Source organism: Gorilla gorilla, chromosome 9 (assembly GCF_029281585.2).
Source record: "Gorilla gorilla gorilla isolate KB3781 chromosome 9, NHGRI_mGorGor1-v2.1_pri, whole genome shotgun sequence".
NCBI classification, from domain to species: Eukaryota; Metazoa; Chordata; class Mammalia; order Primates; family Hominidae; genus Gorilla; species Gorilla gorilla.
Window position 1 is genome coordinate 24,867,614 of NC_073233.2, and position 14,561 is coordinate 24,882,174.

The 14,561-nt window shown below is 41.3% G+C and overlaps 2 protein-coding genes and 1 pseudogene across 5 annotated transcripts in view; 1 reads left to right on the forward strand and 2 right to left on the reverse strand.

The window, feature by feature from the left end:
• LDHAL6A (lactate dehydrogenase A like 6A) overlaps positions 1-8,677 on the forward strand; it is a 29,274-nt gene extending 20,597 nt beyond the window's left edge. For 2 of the 3 annotated variants that reach the window (XM_019037381.4, XM_063711036.1), the window contains exons 7-8: positions 757-880; positions 1,979-2,245. In XM_019037381.4, the coding sequence (XP_018892926.2) occupies positions 757-880; positions 1,979-2,143 (289 nt within the window). In that variant the 3' untranslated portion in view covers positions 2,144-2,245. Of the gene's footprint in view, positions 1-756; positions 881-1,978; positions 2,246-8,241 lie in introns of those variants that run through there. The other variant, XM_055356001.2, reaches the window with a different exon arrangement.
• TSG101 (tumor susceptibility 101) overlaps positions 3,584-14,561 on the reverse strand; it is a 46,635-nt gene continuing 35,657 nt past the window's right edge. The window contains exons 8-10 of one of the 2 annotated variants that reach the window (XM_004050793.5): positions 7,156-7,358; positions 4,907-5,146; positions 3,584-3,912 (exon numbers count right to left, since the gene is read on the reverse strand). In XM_004050793.5, coding sequence (XP_004050841.1) covers positions 3,823-3,912; positions 4,907-5,146; positions 7,156-7,358 — 533 coding nt within the window. In that variant the 3' untranslated portion in view covers positions 3,584-3,822. Of the gene's footprint in view, positions 5,147-7,155; positions 7,359-14,561 lie in introns of both variants that reach the window. The other variant, XM_055356000.2, reaches the window with a different exon arrangement.
• On the reverse strand, positions 12,688-14,183 carry LOC109028686 (14-3-3 protein beta/alpha-like; annotated as a pseudogene).

Here is a 14,561-nt window from a genome sequence, read left to right on the forward strand (position 1 = left end):
TTGATTCCATATTAATTTCTGCATCTCTGTACTTGTAACTCTAATGTTTAACCACTGTGGCAGGGCATGGTGGCTCATGCCTATAATCCCAGCACTTTGGGAAGCTGAGGTGGTAGGATCACTTGAGCCCAGGAGTATAAGACCAGCCTGGGCAACATAGTGAGACCCCATCTCTACAAAAAAAAAAAAAAAAAATTAGCTGAGCATATGGTGGCTTGCTTGAGCCCAGGAGGTCGAGGTGAGCTCTGATGATGCCAATGCACTCCAGCTGAGACCCTCTCTCAAAAATGCATATATATGGCCGGGCGTGGTGGCTCATGCCTCATGCCTCTAATCCCAGCACTTTGGGAGACCAGGGTAGGTGGATCACTTGAGATCAGGAGTATGAGACCAGCCTGGCCAACGTGGTGAAAACCCCTCTCTACTAAAAATACAAAAATTAGCCACGCATGGTGGCGCATGCTTGTAATCCCAGCTACTCAGGAGGCTGAGGAGGGAAGATTGCTTAAACCTGGGAGGTGGAGGTTGTAGTGAGCCGAGATCACACTACTGCCCTCCAGCCTGGGTGACAGAGCAAGACTTAAAAAAAAAAGAAAAAAAGAAAGAAAAAATGCATACATACTACAAGTAATTTCTAGAAGTTGTTGATGGAGTCACTGCAGTTTTGTGGCATTGTTAGATAAGTTGCTACAAAGTGGAAGTTCAATGACAAGTGCATCTTAACTAACTTATGTTTATGGTTTCTTCTATCTACAGTGGCTATGAGATGGTCAAAATGAAAGGTTATACTTCTTGGGGCATTAGCCTATCTGTAGCTGATTTAACAGAAAGTATTTTGAAGAATCTTAGGAGAGTGCATCCAGTTTCTACCCTAAGTAAGGTAGGACATTCATGTTCGAAAAATCATTAACTTCAACATAAAATAGGAGTAAAGAACATTTTTGAGGCACTCTGGTTTTGGGTTTGATCTTGTGGGAAGCACCTCTCTTCCTGAAGTCTGTTCTTTGCTGCTGAAGAGTGGGGAGATTGGGGAAAGAGCCTATCTTTGTAGATCTTTGTCCTGGTCTAGTGTGACATTTCTTTTTATTAGATAAAAGTAAGTGTTTTGGCATCTTTATTATTTAACTAAGTGAACTGACTCTACCAGTATCTAGAAACATTGGGAACCACTATGGGCAGACCTTGGTACCTTTGGAGTTGTTCTCTTACAGTTTCAGTTATGTCCAATGATGAGATCTAGGAAAGAAGCACTAGACACAAAATAATTAGCAGTTAAGTCTCCTGGGGAAAGGGGAGTTGGGGCATGGGTGAGATCCCTCTGCTAGTCTAAATGGGAGAGGTTATAAAACAAGACAGATCTAGATCACTGGAAACAAAGTCATAGGAATTTTGAAGTGGTCTCCTGATAGAAGTGGTATGGAGTAAGGAGATGAGGAAAGAAGGGTGAGCCCCAGCAAACATGGCAGGAGGCTGAGGCCTATATGGAGAGATGGTGGGTTGAAACTGAACAATAAATATGTCTAATCATGTTTTAAATTGTTTTCTGTCGGCCAGGCGTGGTGGCTCACGCCTGTAATCCCAGCACTTTGGGAGGCCGAGGTGGGCGGATCATGAGGTCAGGAGATCGAGACCATCCTGGCTAACACGGTGAAACTTCCTCTACTTAAAAATACAAAAAGCCGGGCGTGGTGGTGTGTGCCTGTAGTCCCAGCTACTTGGGAGGCTGAGGTGGGAGAATGGCGTGAACCCGGGAGGTGGAGCTTGCAGTGAGCCGAGATCGTGCCACTGCACTCCAGCCTGGGCAACAGAGCAAGAGTCCGTCTCAAAAAAAAAAAAAAAAAAGTTCTCTGCCTTGGTACTCTGCCATAGTTCGTACTATACCAATCTGTTATTCATTCACCTCCCAACTGTTGTTTCTCATATTGCAGAACTTTGTTAAAAGTTAAAAAAGGAATAATTTTTAAGTCTTTACTTTCAGGGCCTCTATGGAATAAATGAAGACATATTCCTTAGTGTCCCATGTATCCTGGGAGAGAATGGTATCACAGACCTCATAAAAGTAAAACTGACTCTTGAAGAGGAGGCCTGCTTGCAAAAGAGTGCAGAAACACTTTGGGAAATTCAGAAGGAGCTCAAGCTTTAAAGTTGCTTACAGCTAATTCTGTAGATTGAAGATGAAATAGTAGTTATGGAATTGTATATGTCAAACTTTTGAATAAATTTGAATTTCTAAAAGTTGGAAAAATAGAGGAAAGAGTGACCTATTTAGTATAGCCTTCCAGCTTTTTTTTTTTTTTCTTTTTTGGGAGGGTCTCATTCTGTCACCCAGACTGGAGTGCAGTGGCACAATCATGGCTCACTGCAACCTTGACCTCCCGAGCTCAGGTGAGCCTCCCACTTCAGCCTCCAGAGTAGGTGGGACCACATGCGTGTGCCTCCATGCCTGTCTAATTCTTGTATTTTTTTGTAGAGATGGGGTTTTGCCATGTCATCCAAGCTGGTTTTGAACTCCCAAAGTGCTGAGATTACAGGGGTGAGCCACTGTGCCTGGCCTTAGCTTTGATTTAGTATCCAGATGATAGATGACACTTTTTTTTTTTTTTTAAAGTGACGGCATCAAAGATGTTTTTGATACTTCTCAGTACTTGCCTTGTATGTATACGTAATTGCCATCTGGTCCACAAGAATGTGTTTACTGTGTTACACAAATCCTGATTCTTTTCATCAGGTGCATAGTAATTCTTCTCTATGGCTTAATACCTATGTTCATTTACATGCTATCTCTACAATGTAAAAATAGAAGTATATATACACACACACACACACAGTAATCTAAATGTTCCTAACACTAGATAAAACCTTGATTTGACCTTGCTGTTTTTTATTCTTTTATAAGTGCATTTTAATTTTTACAGAAAAGGCCTTAAGCTGTAAACCCCTTGGTGACAACAGATTAAATTGGTCATTCTTCTCCTGGGAGTAGAGTGGGCTGCCTAATTATCTTAATAACATCCCAAATTGGAATATACTTTTCTTTGTAGCCTCATGAGCTTTCTAGCACTCTCATTTTTCTATTCTGGATGAGCTCGTATTCTGGATGAGCTCTGCAGGACATACAGCAGCTATATAGTTCATTGGGTGGTCACAAACTTGGCTACAGAATCACTCACCATGAAGACGAAACTTTAAATGACAATAAAAGCAGGGAGGCAATGGTACACTGTATCTTTCCCTTTAATCCTAAAGTTATCAGGTATATAGTTTGGACCTGCCACTCTGCTCCTTTTTGATGAAAACACTTATGGTTCAGTGAGGCCTAGAAAGGAAACAAATTTAGTAGGGTTGGTAGGAGAGCATCTCCTTGGACCTTTCACAGATAAGTTACTCAAATGCTTCAATTTCAAATATTTCAAAATTTAATTTCTATTTATTTGCTATATCCCCATGTTAATTCACTTTATATGCTGTAGAATAATACTAAATTTCAACTTAAGATGGATTTTATGCCTTTTTTGCTAAATGAGAAGTTGGGCTTACTAAGGTTTCATGGATCTTTCCTAAAGTCCAATAAAGGAGAGAAAAATTATGCAACAAATTTTATTTAGCAGTCCCAACATTCAGCACAAAAAGTTTACAGAGGATAGAAAGTGCATTAATAAAAGCCAGTCTTTACCAAAAGAAAACAGAAAATATATTATTGATTCAAAATATTTTACACTTGAATGATAAACTGCAATAACTTATTCTGGGCACCTACTGATAAAAGAAAGGAAGAGAAGAATACTTTAAGAAGAGCTCAACCTCCAGCTGGTATCAGAGAAGTCAGTAGAGGTCACTGAGACCGGCAGTCTTTCTTGCTTTTTGCATTAGTGCCCTCAGCTGGAACTGTTTACGGGACAGAAGACGTACATGCTGGGAGGGGAGAAAAGTTTGAATAGTTTAGAATGGCTTTGATTTAGGCCCAGGCATAAAATAGACAATTTGTAACCTAGATGGGATCTAAGAACCCTAACTCATGACCTGCCAACCTTTGGAATGAATACCTCATTATATGTGGCTTTTAAGCTGCATATTATAAAGGCTTACTCAACAGGGAAAGCATTACATTGCAGGATCTGGCTCAGGAGTTTGACCTACACTTTCTTTTCCTAAGCCATGCCACTCAAGCAAGAGATTGTACAGAAAAAGAGTCCTCTCTTGGGTCTCTGGTTTATATCCAGCCATTCATGTGGTTGTACCACTTCTGAGGCACATGGTTTGGCCATTCCCCCACAGTGAGAGGAGATAGGCAAGATCAGTACATGACCTGACCAGGCTCCAGCTACAGCTGGATCAGATATCCCAAGGGTGGCTGCTATTATCCCTAAAACCATGTTCTCCATGACCCAAGAGACAGCAGTAGCCAAACTTCGCTTACTAGATTTTCCTCTGTACAACAGCATTAAGCTTGAGACAACTTTCATTCAAGAGGGCTTGAAAGGGCAGCCTGATACTTTGATGTGGGAAAACTGGTCTAAAGTTATGTAACTCTAAGAAAATTAACAGATAAAAAATGGAGGTGGCACAATCAGTGATCTCAATTTAGGTGGTATGACCTCAAAGAACCAATGGAAATCTGATCGTACCTCCTGATCCACCCAGGCACAGAAGAGTTACACTCATCTTAATGCTGCCTGTGGGCAGAGAACTGCAGCCACCAGCCCACTTTTCTTCCCCTGCTCAGACCAATCCTCAGTACTCTGTAGGTAAAAAGATGGTGCAAAACCCTACATCTCATTTAGTGTTTTTTGGGAAGATAAAGAATCTTAATCCATACTACAAAGAAACTCTCTTGGTTTGTGGTTTGCAAGGTCAGTGCCTCTACAACCCAAGTTAAAAAATCCTGGAACGTAAAATGAAGAAATACCTTCAGGAAGACATCCAGGTCTATCACGCCCCTTCTCAAGGCTTCTCCCAAGTAAAAGATAGTGTCTTCAATAGCGTTTTCTTCTGCATACAGATTCAGGATCTGTTTGTATAAGGGAGCTGTGGGAATGATAACTTCATCGATATCATTGTTTTCAGACTGATTTTCCATTTTTTCCAGAGCAGAACTGAGTTCTTCATCCTTCTTTTTCAAAAGTTCTATGTTTTTATCAACCTCGGCCTGAAAACAGAACAGTCCAAGCATTAATAACTGTACATAATTATCCACTTGTCAGACATCTACAACACTTCACAGGAAAAGACAGGCTAACAACCATGTTTAAACAACTCATGGATGAGAATAATGTTTCAAATAACACCCTGGTCAAAGGTAGAAGAAAAGATGTGATCTACTATGCTGAGTGAAATAGAGTAATGATGGAGATATCCTGAGGTGACAGCACTTTCAGTGACAGTAACAAGCTTGTCACCTGTCAGCGACAAATGATACTGCAAACTAAGCCGTCAGACAAGATACTTTCCAGCAGAAGGTTCCTTTACATAGAAAATCATAAGAGGTTTTTCTTCCCAACAAGTGGGCACCTGCCATAGGAGAGTAACTTTCCTCAGTCTATGAAGAGGATTCAATGCATAGAGGCCCAAATGTCTGCATTCTAATCACAAAGTATCACACGCAGGTGCTGGTTGTAGGCTCTGAGTTGTATTGGTGTCACTTTCCTGAATTCTAAAAATTGGCTACTTCGAGGCTCATTTTACAATCTAGAACCACTTTGTAAGGCTAATGGGTACATACAAATCACTTTCCACAAAGCCCTCAACCTTCTAAGAATTCTTTACTATTCCATCAAAAACACACATTTACTGGAATAAATTCTCCCTCATGGGGATGAAAATGGAGCGTGAAATTGGCACTTCAATTATGCTGATGCTTCCACTTTATCATCATTAAGCAAAGCCATAGGGCTGACTTACACACAGACTGTCCAAGGCATAGCTGTCTGTTATGAGAAAGCTTAAAGAGCTGAAGGTTGCATATGCTATGTTTATATGTAGCTCTTTAGCCAACCAAGTATCTCTGGATTATTGAGAAAGTTCCCTGAACATACTTTTAAAAAATGGCTCACACAACCTTTGGAAACAATAAAATAGTACTGTCCTTTTAAGTCTGCTCCTAAGATGTGCAGATCTTTATCATGGCTTAGAACTCTCTAAACTTATTTCCTAGTAACTGGCAACATCAAGCACTCAAACAGTCCTCCTTTAGGTTAAAACATCCTTTGCCTAAAACATTTCCTAGGGCAAAGGTGTGATACGGTTTGGCTGTGTCCCCACCCAAATCTCAACTTGAATTGTATCTCACAGAAAGGGACCTGTGTGTGTGTGTGTGTGTGTGTGTAGCGGGGGGTGGGGAGGGATGGCACGCGGGGGTGGTAATTGAATCATGGGAGCCGGTCTTTCTATTCTCGTGATAGTAAGTCTTACAAGATCTGATGGGTTTATCAGGGGTTCCAGCTTTTGCTTCCTCCTCATTTCCTCTTGCCACCACCATGTAAGAAGTGCCTTTTGGCTGGGCACAGTGGCTCACTCCTGTAATCCCAACACTTTGGGAGGCCAAGGTGGGTGGATCACCTGAGATCAGGAGTTCGGGACGAGCCTGGCCAACATGGTGATACCCCATCTCTACTAAAAAATACAAAAATTAGCCAAGCATGGTGGCAGGCACCTGTAATCCTAGCTACTCAGGAGGCTGAGGCAGGAGAATCGCTTGAACCTGGGGGGTGGAGGTTGCAGTAAGCCAAGATTGCACCACTTCACTCCAGCCTGAGCGCAAGAGTGAAACTCTCTCTCAAAAAAAAAAAAAAAAAAAAAAAAAGGAGTGCCTTTTGCCTCCACCATGATTCTGAGGTCTCCCCAGCCATGTGGAACTGTAAGTCCAATTAAACCTCTTTTCCTCTCAAGTCTCGGATATGTCTTTATCAGCAGCGTGAAAACGAACTCTAATACAAGGTGCAAACAAAATGGTCTAAATATTATACCCCTCCCAATCTAAGACCAAATGCCAAACACAGGCTCCACTGTAAACAAAGGTATAAAAAATTACATTCAAATGTTTAAAGATGGCTATAATTTTCTGAACTCCTACTATGCCCACATCGAGGGAACATATAGAACACTCTGCCATGGCTACAATTCAATCCAAAAATTTTAAGTCTTTAATGAGTCACTTACTACTTCTTGATCTAAACGGGTAACCATCTCTTCCAGTTTCTGGTGACCCTTTTTCAGGTCTTCTTCTGTTCGTTTCAAGGCATTGAGCTCTGCCTGGGCACGATCCATTTCCTCCTTCATCCGCCATCTCAGTTTGTCACTGACCGCAGAGATGAGAGAGGCTCGGATGGTGTCCTCGCTGATTGTGCCATCCCTACTGGGACCTGCAGGAAAGAGAGGCAAAAAACACTTGCTTACTTCCCAAGTTCCTTCTATTTGTCTCACAGGAACCTTCAGAAAAGGGGGCAATATGAACCGACACTTTCAAAATGTGAGGAAAGAAAAGAATTATGTTACCAGTTTCATGAGAAATAATGTAAAAATCTGAGTTGATTCAGAAATACTTGCCCTACAAGAGATTACTATTAATCCATGTTAAACCCAGTTTCCCTATTCATAGCCCAAACAATTAGCTACAATTAGTTATTTTCTCAATGAGACAGAGGCTATGTCCCTACCAATTACAATTATTCCTAAATCACCAACAAATGGCACAATAATTTCCACTAAGGAAAAACATTTGGTGCAGGCCAAGTCCAACATAAGGCTTCGCTGCTAAGCTGAAGGAGACAAGTGCCCACTGTAGAGGCCAGTGAGAGGACTGAGAATGGGCGGTTTCCCTAAACGAATGTACAGGTTAATAAGGCTTCCCTCTGTAAGACTTTTACTACTTCACCCTTTACCAACAGGACAGAACGGATGAACAAAAAAGAATGACATCCAAAAAATTCAACAGCTGATAAAACTGTTTATTCCCAGATTCTTTACTATTCTCTTCCAAATGTCCCTTCCTAATCAGTATATTATATCATTTCCACGCATATTTCAGATCAAATAAACATCCCCTGGATATTTTCTTCAAAAATGTCCCCTTTCTAATATAAGTTTGGGTATTCTTTATGACTATCAGTGTTCTTCAGTTATTGTCCCAAATCAGCAAATGTGTAAATGGCATTTTGACTTTTAATTATGTTTGATTATAAAATACTACGTGAGGACATTAAGTATATTTAACCTTAATTGCCGCCTTTTTTTTTTTTTTTTGAGATGGAGTCTCTGTCACCCAGGCTGGAGTGCAGTCGCATGATCTTGGCTCACTGCAACCTCTGCCTCCTGAGTTCAAGCGATTCTCCTGCCTCAGCCTCCCGAGTAGCTGGGAAGCAAACTTCCTGAAGGGCCTTGTGAATTACCTGGGTCTTCTAATTACCTGTTAGATGATCCTGCTTTTTACCAAAACCATCAACAAACTCTAAGCCATTCTAAACTAACAAAAAAGTTTAATGCTCTCGAATATCAGATCCCATCTTCTCTCTACCATTAAATTATGGTGAACCCTCATCTTTGCCAATGATCTTTCTTCCATTAACCATAATTCCCAAAACGTCAGCACAACAACTAGAATCTGCTCTCTCTTAACAGTTATCACTATATTTATTAGTTTAATAACCTATTTTCTGAAGGAAAGGTCTCTATAATCCTTATTATGCAGCCTAAATACTAAATGTTAAGGGTGGCAAACTGTTGCTGAATGATCTCCTGAAATCAACAGAATTGATTATCTTCTAGGAGTCCTAGAGAAAAGGCCTCAGATGGTTAGAAGTCCTTAGAATGTGCTTTTTTGGAAACTTCCCTTCTCTTGTCTTCTGCTGGAATGTAGAAGAAGGTAATTATTAAAATTGTTTATAAATATATGAGCGCTCCAAAATAAAATGAAAGAACTCATCAATATCTCTACTACCTGAAAATCAGAAAAATGAACTGCTGAAGCTCTACTGCTTTGAAGGCATGTGGTTGGAAACAGTGCTGAAAAGTCATTAATAGAGTAAAATATTTAAAATTATGGATTTCATTAATAGCAACAGGAGGCAGCTAAATGCTGAGGCAGATGGGGTGGGTCCCCAGTGAAACGCCACCTTCAAGCCAAAAACAGCCTGAAGGCTGAAAGATTGGACTGCTGGTCCTGGATGAAACCCCTGACCTAGAGTGAGAACTTCTATTCTGTTTGCTCACCCTTTCCCATTGATTCTTCCTCAATAATGCCTTTTAACCAATCAAATGTTGCCTTTTCCAATACTACCTATGGCCTGCCCTTCCCCTATTCTGAGCCTGTAAGAAGCCGCAGGACTCAGCCACTTAGAAGGGACTTTCCCACCTTTGGGTAGGGGAACCACCCCTGCATCCCCTCTCCACTGAAAGCTCTTTCATCAGTCAATAAAACTCCCTGTCTTGCTCACTCTTTGATTGTCAGTGCATCCCCATTCTTTGTGGGCACAGGACAAGAACTCGGGAACCAGCGGGTCAGCCAGACTCGGCCCAAGTGGGCCGAATGGGAGGGCTGTCTCTAGCAGCAGGTAGCATGGTTGAGGGAGGCCCAGGCAGGGTGTCGCTCGTCAGAGGTCCCTGGCTTGCAGAGTGACTGAGAAGAAAATCCTGCATCATCAACACTATCACTGCTTCACTTTATTCAAACAATTCTGCCCAACCAGCCACCATAATTCAGGGCTAAGCCCCTTCGGCAGTTAAATTCTTTAAAAATTTCTTATGCAGCCAAAAGACACATGACAAAATGCTCATCATCACTGGCCATCAGAGAAATGCAAATCAAAACCACAGTGAGATACCATGTCACACCAGTTAGAATGGTGATCATTAAAAAGTCAGGAAACAACAGGTGCTGGAGAGGATGTGGAGAAATAGGAACACTTTTACACTGTTGGTGGGACTGTAAACTAGTTCAACCATTGTGGAAGTCAGTGTGGCGATTCCTCAGGGATCTAGAACTAGAAATACCATTTGACCCAGCCATCCCATTACTGGGTATATACCCAAAGGATTATAAATCATGCTGCTATAAAGACACATGCACACGTATGTTTATTGCGGCACTGTTCACAATAGCAAAGACTTGGAACCAACCCAAATGTCCAAAAATGATAGACTGGATTAAGAAAATGTGGCACATATACACCATGGAATACTATGCAGCCATAAAAAAGGATGAGTTCATGTCCTTTGTAGGGACATGGATGAAGCTGGAAACCATCATTCTCAGCAAACTATCACAAGGACAAAAAACCAAACACTGCATGTTCTCACTCATAGGTGGGAACTGAACAATGAGAACACATGGACACAGGAAGGGGAACATCACACATCGGGACCTGTTGTGGGGTGGGGGGAGGGATAGCATTAGGAGATATACCTAATGTTAAATGACGAGTTAATAGGTGCAGCACAACAACATGGCACATGTATACATATGTAACTAACCTGCACGTTATGCACATGTACCCTAAAACTTAAATAAAAAAAAAAAAAATTTCTGTTCCCAAGGGAACATCCAAATTCTTTAACAAAGAATACTACCATAATTACCATAATTCAATCTCCTGGACTTGCTTTGGTTTCCATTTTTGGCAGGGAGGGGAAAACTGATTTATAATTTTGGTCTCTCACAACAAATTCAAAGGATTAGAAAAAATGTAAAATGCAATATAATTTGAGAAAACTTTACTAAAACACCTTAACACAAGGAAGAAAAAACATTAGATCGTTTCTGTAACCATTAAAATTTTTTTTCTAGTAGAGAGGTAGTCTCACTATGTTGCTCAGGCTGGTCTCAAATTCCAGGCTCAAGCTATCCTCCTTCCTCAGCCTCCTGGAGTGCTGGGATTACAGGCATGAGCCACTGTGCCTGGCATCCCACCTATTTGCTATTGCAAAAAACAAAAACAAAAGAAACAAAAAAACCTCAAAGTATAGGAATCTGCTATAATTCCTGGTTTGTAACAGGAGTGGTGGCCCAGCTCATGCTTCAGTGAGCATACATCCTCCTTTTCCATTGCTCCATGTTGCCCATCTCATCTTCAAATTACAGTATTAGGCAGGAAGCTTTTGGCAGATCTTTTTTTTTGTATTTGGGTATTTTTTGTTTTTAACTGATAAAATTTTTATTTCACTTTTGAAGTTTTACACTTTTCCTGATTATTCTGTGTAAGGTGAAACTGGAACTGTTTAAAAGACATACACAAACCTAGTACATCAGTAACGGGATTTTTCTTTTTTGCTATACTATTTTCACAACCACAGGTGTGCTTGCTAGGCAATATAACCATCACAGAAGAAAACATTAGGCAGAATACTGGTTAAGGAAAAACAAAGCAAGAAAAGAGCTACCAGATATACAAACAGGCTTAGCTCCACATTCACTACTGCATTTTCAAGGGCCAACTATTAACTGCACATTTTTGTTCAGTTAGGAGGGATTTTTGTTTTTTTTCTTTTTTTGGTTTGTTTTAAATCAGTGCATGAGGTTTTCTTTTCTCATTTCAGCAGATGGACAAACAGATGGACTCTACAGCTAGATGGGATGTTAAAGGTAGAGGGGTGATATTGTGAGACTGATAGGCCTATTATCAATTCTCTCCACTGCAGTGTCCACACAACTTCCCTGAATATAGGGTCTCATTAAAACACATCTGAGAGCTGAGCTGGATAAGTGCACTTGGGAGACCTGGTGAGGGGCACTAAAAAGCATGATCAGGGCCAGCCTCAATACAGGGAGAAGTCAGGGATATTTAAAAATACTTTTTTGATTCAGATCCTGGTATGACTAAAGAGCAACACCGTGTTGAGAACTGGAGGAAGACAGAGCTCTGGTGCTAGAAGTTCTTCTCAAGTCTTTAAAGCCAGGCTTGCTCACCAAGGTGCTCACTAATGTCTCTCACCCCTGCCCATATACAGCATTAAAAAGTGAACAAAAGACAGGTAAAGATAGAATTCAAAAAGCAGAAAAAGGAAGGAAGCAGAAGGACAGAAATTTAGAGAGGAGGGAAGGGAAAACCAAAGTCAACAGTCAAAAAGGATGATGGGGGGCCGGGCGCAGTGGCTCACACCTGCAATTCCAGCACTTTGGGAGGCCAAGGTAGGTGGATCATGAGGTCAAGAGATCGAGATCAACATGGTGAAAACCCATCTCTACTAAAAATACAAAAATTAGCTGGGCGTGGTGGTGCGTGCCTGTAGTCCCAGCTACTTGGGAGGCTGAGACAGGAGAATCGCTGGAACCCGGGAGGCGGAGGTTGCAGTGAGCCGAGATCATGCCACTGCACTCCAGCCTGACAACACAGCAAGACTCCATCTCAAAAAAAAAAAAAAAGATGGTGGGAAAGAATGTTTTGATTCCAAAATTTAAAAGCCCCAAGCCAAGAAATTCAGTACTCCTCAAGTGAAAGGCAATCTCTACAGAACATCATTCTATTTTTTTTTTTTTTTTGGAGATGAGGTGTCCCTATGTTGTCCAGGCTGGAGTGCAGTTATTCACAGGTGCAACCACAGGGCACTGCAGCCTTAAACTCCTACGCTCAGGCGATCCTCCTGCCTCGGCCTCCCAAGTAGTTGGGACTATATGCCTACACCACCATGCCTGACTCAGAAGATTATTCTTAAAGGTATTATCCAGGAAACAGATAAGGTCATTCATAAAACACACGGCTTTTCTTTAGCTCAGTGTTAACAATGAAAATAGATTCCATTATTGAAGCACAAGTTGCAAATTGGTAACAAAGTGAACACATTGCAGTAGAAAAGGGGATTTAGTCAGGTGTGTTATATGAGCACTTGGACTTTTCAAGGTGTCATAAGCCAGTTATCTGCCACAAAGAATTTAAATTTCAGGATTGGAGTTTCTTCAGAGGAAGACACTGTGGACATCTGTGGTCATGAACTTTTGAGTGGCAACAGCCCAAACAGGTCAAGTGTCTTTAAGTGCCAAACAACAGGCAGCATTACTATGAATTACCATTAAACTCAAATGCCAAATGATGTGTGTCTCACTCCAGGTTCTAGCATCACAATATAATCTCTATAACCTTCTGTACAACTTTACAATGGAATTGTATTTCAATGATTCTGATATCAGATTAAACTTTCCAAAAAGTTACACATAATTCAGGTCTATTTTTTCTACAAGTAAGAGTTTTGCTAAATTACAAAACCCCATAATCACAGTGTTGAATTAAAAAAAATTAAACACACAGTAATCCTGTCAATGTTAATCAAAATCAAAACTTCAGAATGCCGTGGCATTTATGTGACCAATCTGAGTTTTAGAATACAAACACCAGCTGTTTATCCCATGAACCATTTTTGCTGGGCTGAGGCTGTGAAAAATCCAAAGTCAACATACAATTATTTTTTACCACACAAGGGATATACGTGGAGGGTACAGAGTGACATTGAACAGATTACAAAGCACAAGAAACATTACTTCTCTCCCTCCCCAGCATCTCCTTCATCTTCCTGGTTTTCCGATGTCCACAGAGTAACACTGTCCCAAGTAACTGCATGATCAGAGTGCTGTCTTTATAAGACTCTTCATTCAGTGTATCCAATTCAGTAGTAATTGCTTCATCAAATACTGTTTTTGCCAGGCTGCAGGCCTTTTCAGGAGAGTTTAGAATCTCACAGTAAAAGACTGAGAAATTAAGTGCCAGACCAAGTCAAACTGGATGTGTAGGCTGCATTTCTTCTTTCTTACTAATTTCAAATGCTTCCTGGTAAGCCTGCTGGGAATTCCACACAGTGGTTTGTTTGTTGTCTCCAGATGCCACGTCAGAAAGATACCTAAAATAATCTCCTTTCATTTTCAAATAGAAAATGGTTGTATAGAATTGAGAACAAGATATTTGTCCAACAGCTCCAGAACGTCATTGCAGATGTCCTGCAGTTCTGCCTCTATCTTCTCATGCTACTCTCTCCCCATCTGCTGCTGTTTCTCATTCCTCTGTTTTCTGCTCAATGCTGGAGATGACATGCCAGGAAAGCAGCGGGCACCAACCATGTTCTTGTAGGCAACAGAGAGCGGATTTCTCTCTTCGTTGGAGAATTCATGCCTCGTTCTGTGACTGCCTTCGTGACTACAGCCATATCATCATAGCGCTCAGCCTGCTCAGTGAGTTGGCTTTCTGTACCAGCTCACTTTTATCCAGTCATTCCCGTGGGAGGGCTGCAGGGGACGAGGATGCTTCTGAGCAAAGCTCCAAGTGAGGTGACCACTTCCTTCCCAAGCCCACTCCTCTGGCAGCGGTGGCGGTGCCTGCCGTGGCTGCAGCGATGGTAGCAGCAGCTCCTGTATTCGGATATTTTTAAAGTTCAAGCAAAATAAGGCAAAATGCCTTACAGCTTGGTTCTGTGTAGTAAAGAATTAACTTTACCCAGAGAGGCCACGCCTTTGCCCTTGGCTCCTGGAGGTGATGTCTAAGCCCTCAGAACTTCCTGACTAATTAGAGTGTTCTTTATCTACACCAGACAGTCTAACAATGTGATTTATGGGGGGTCTGGGCCATGCAGTGATAGGTAACAGCTCA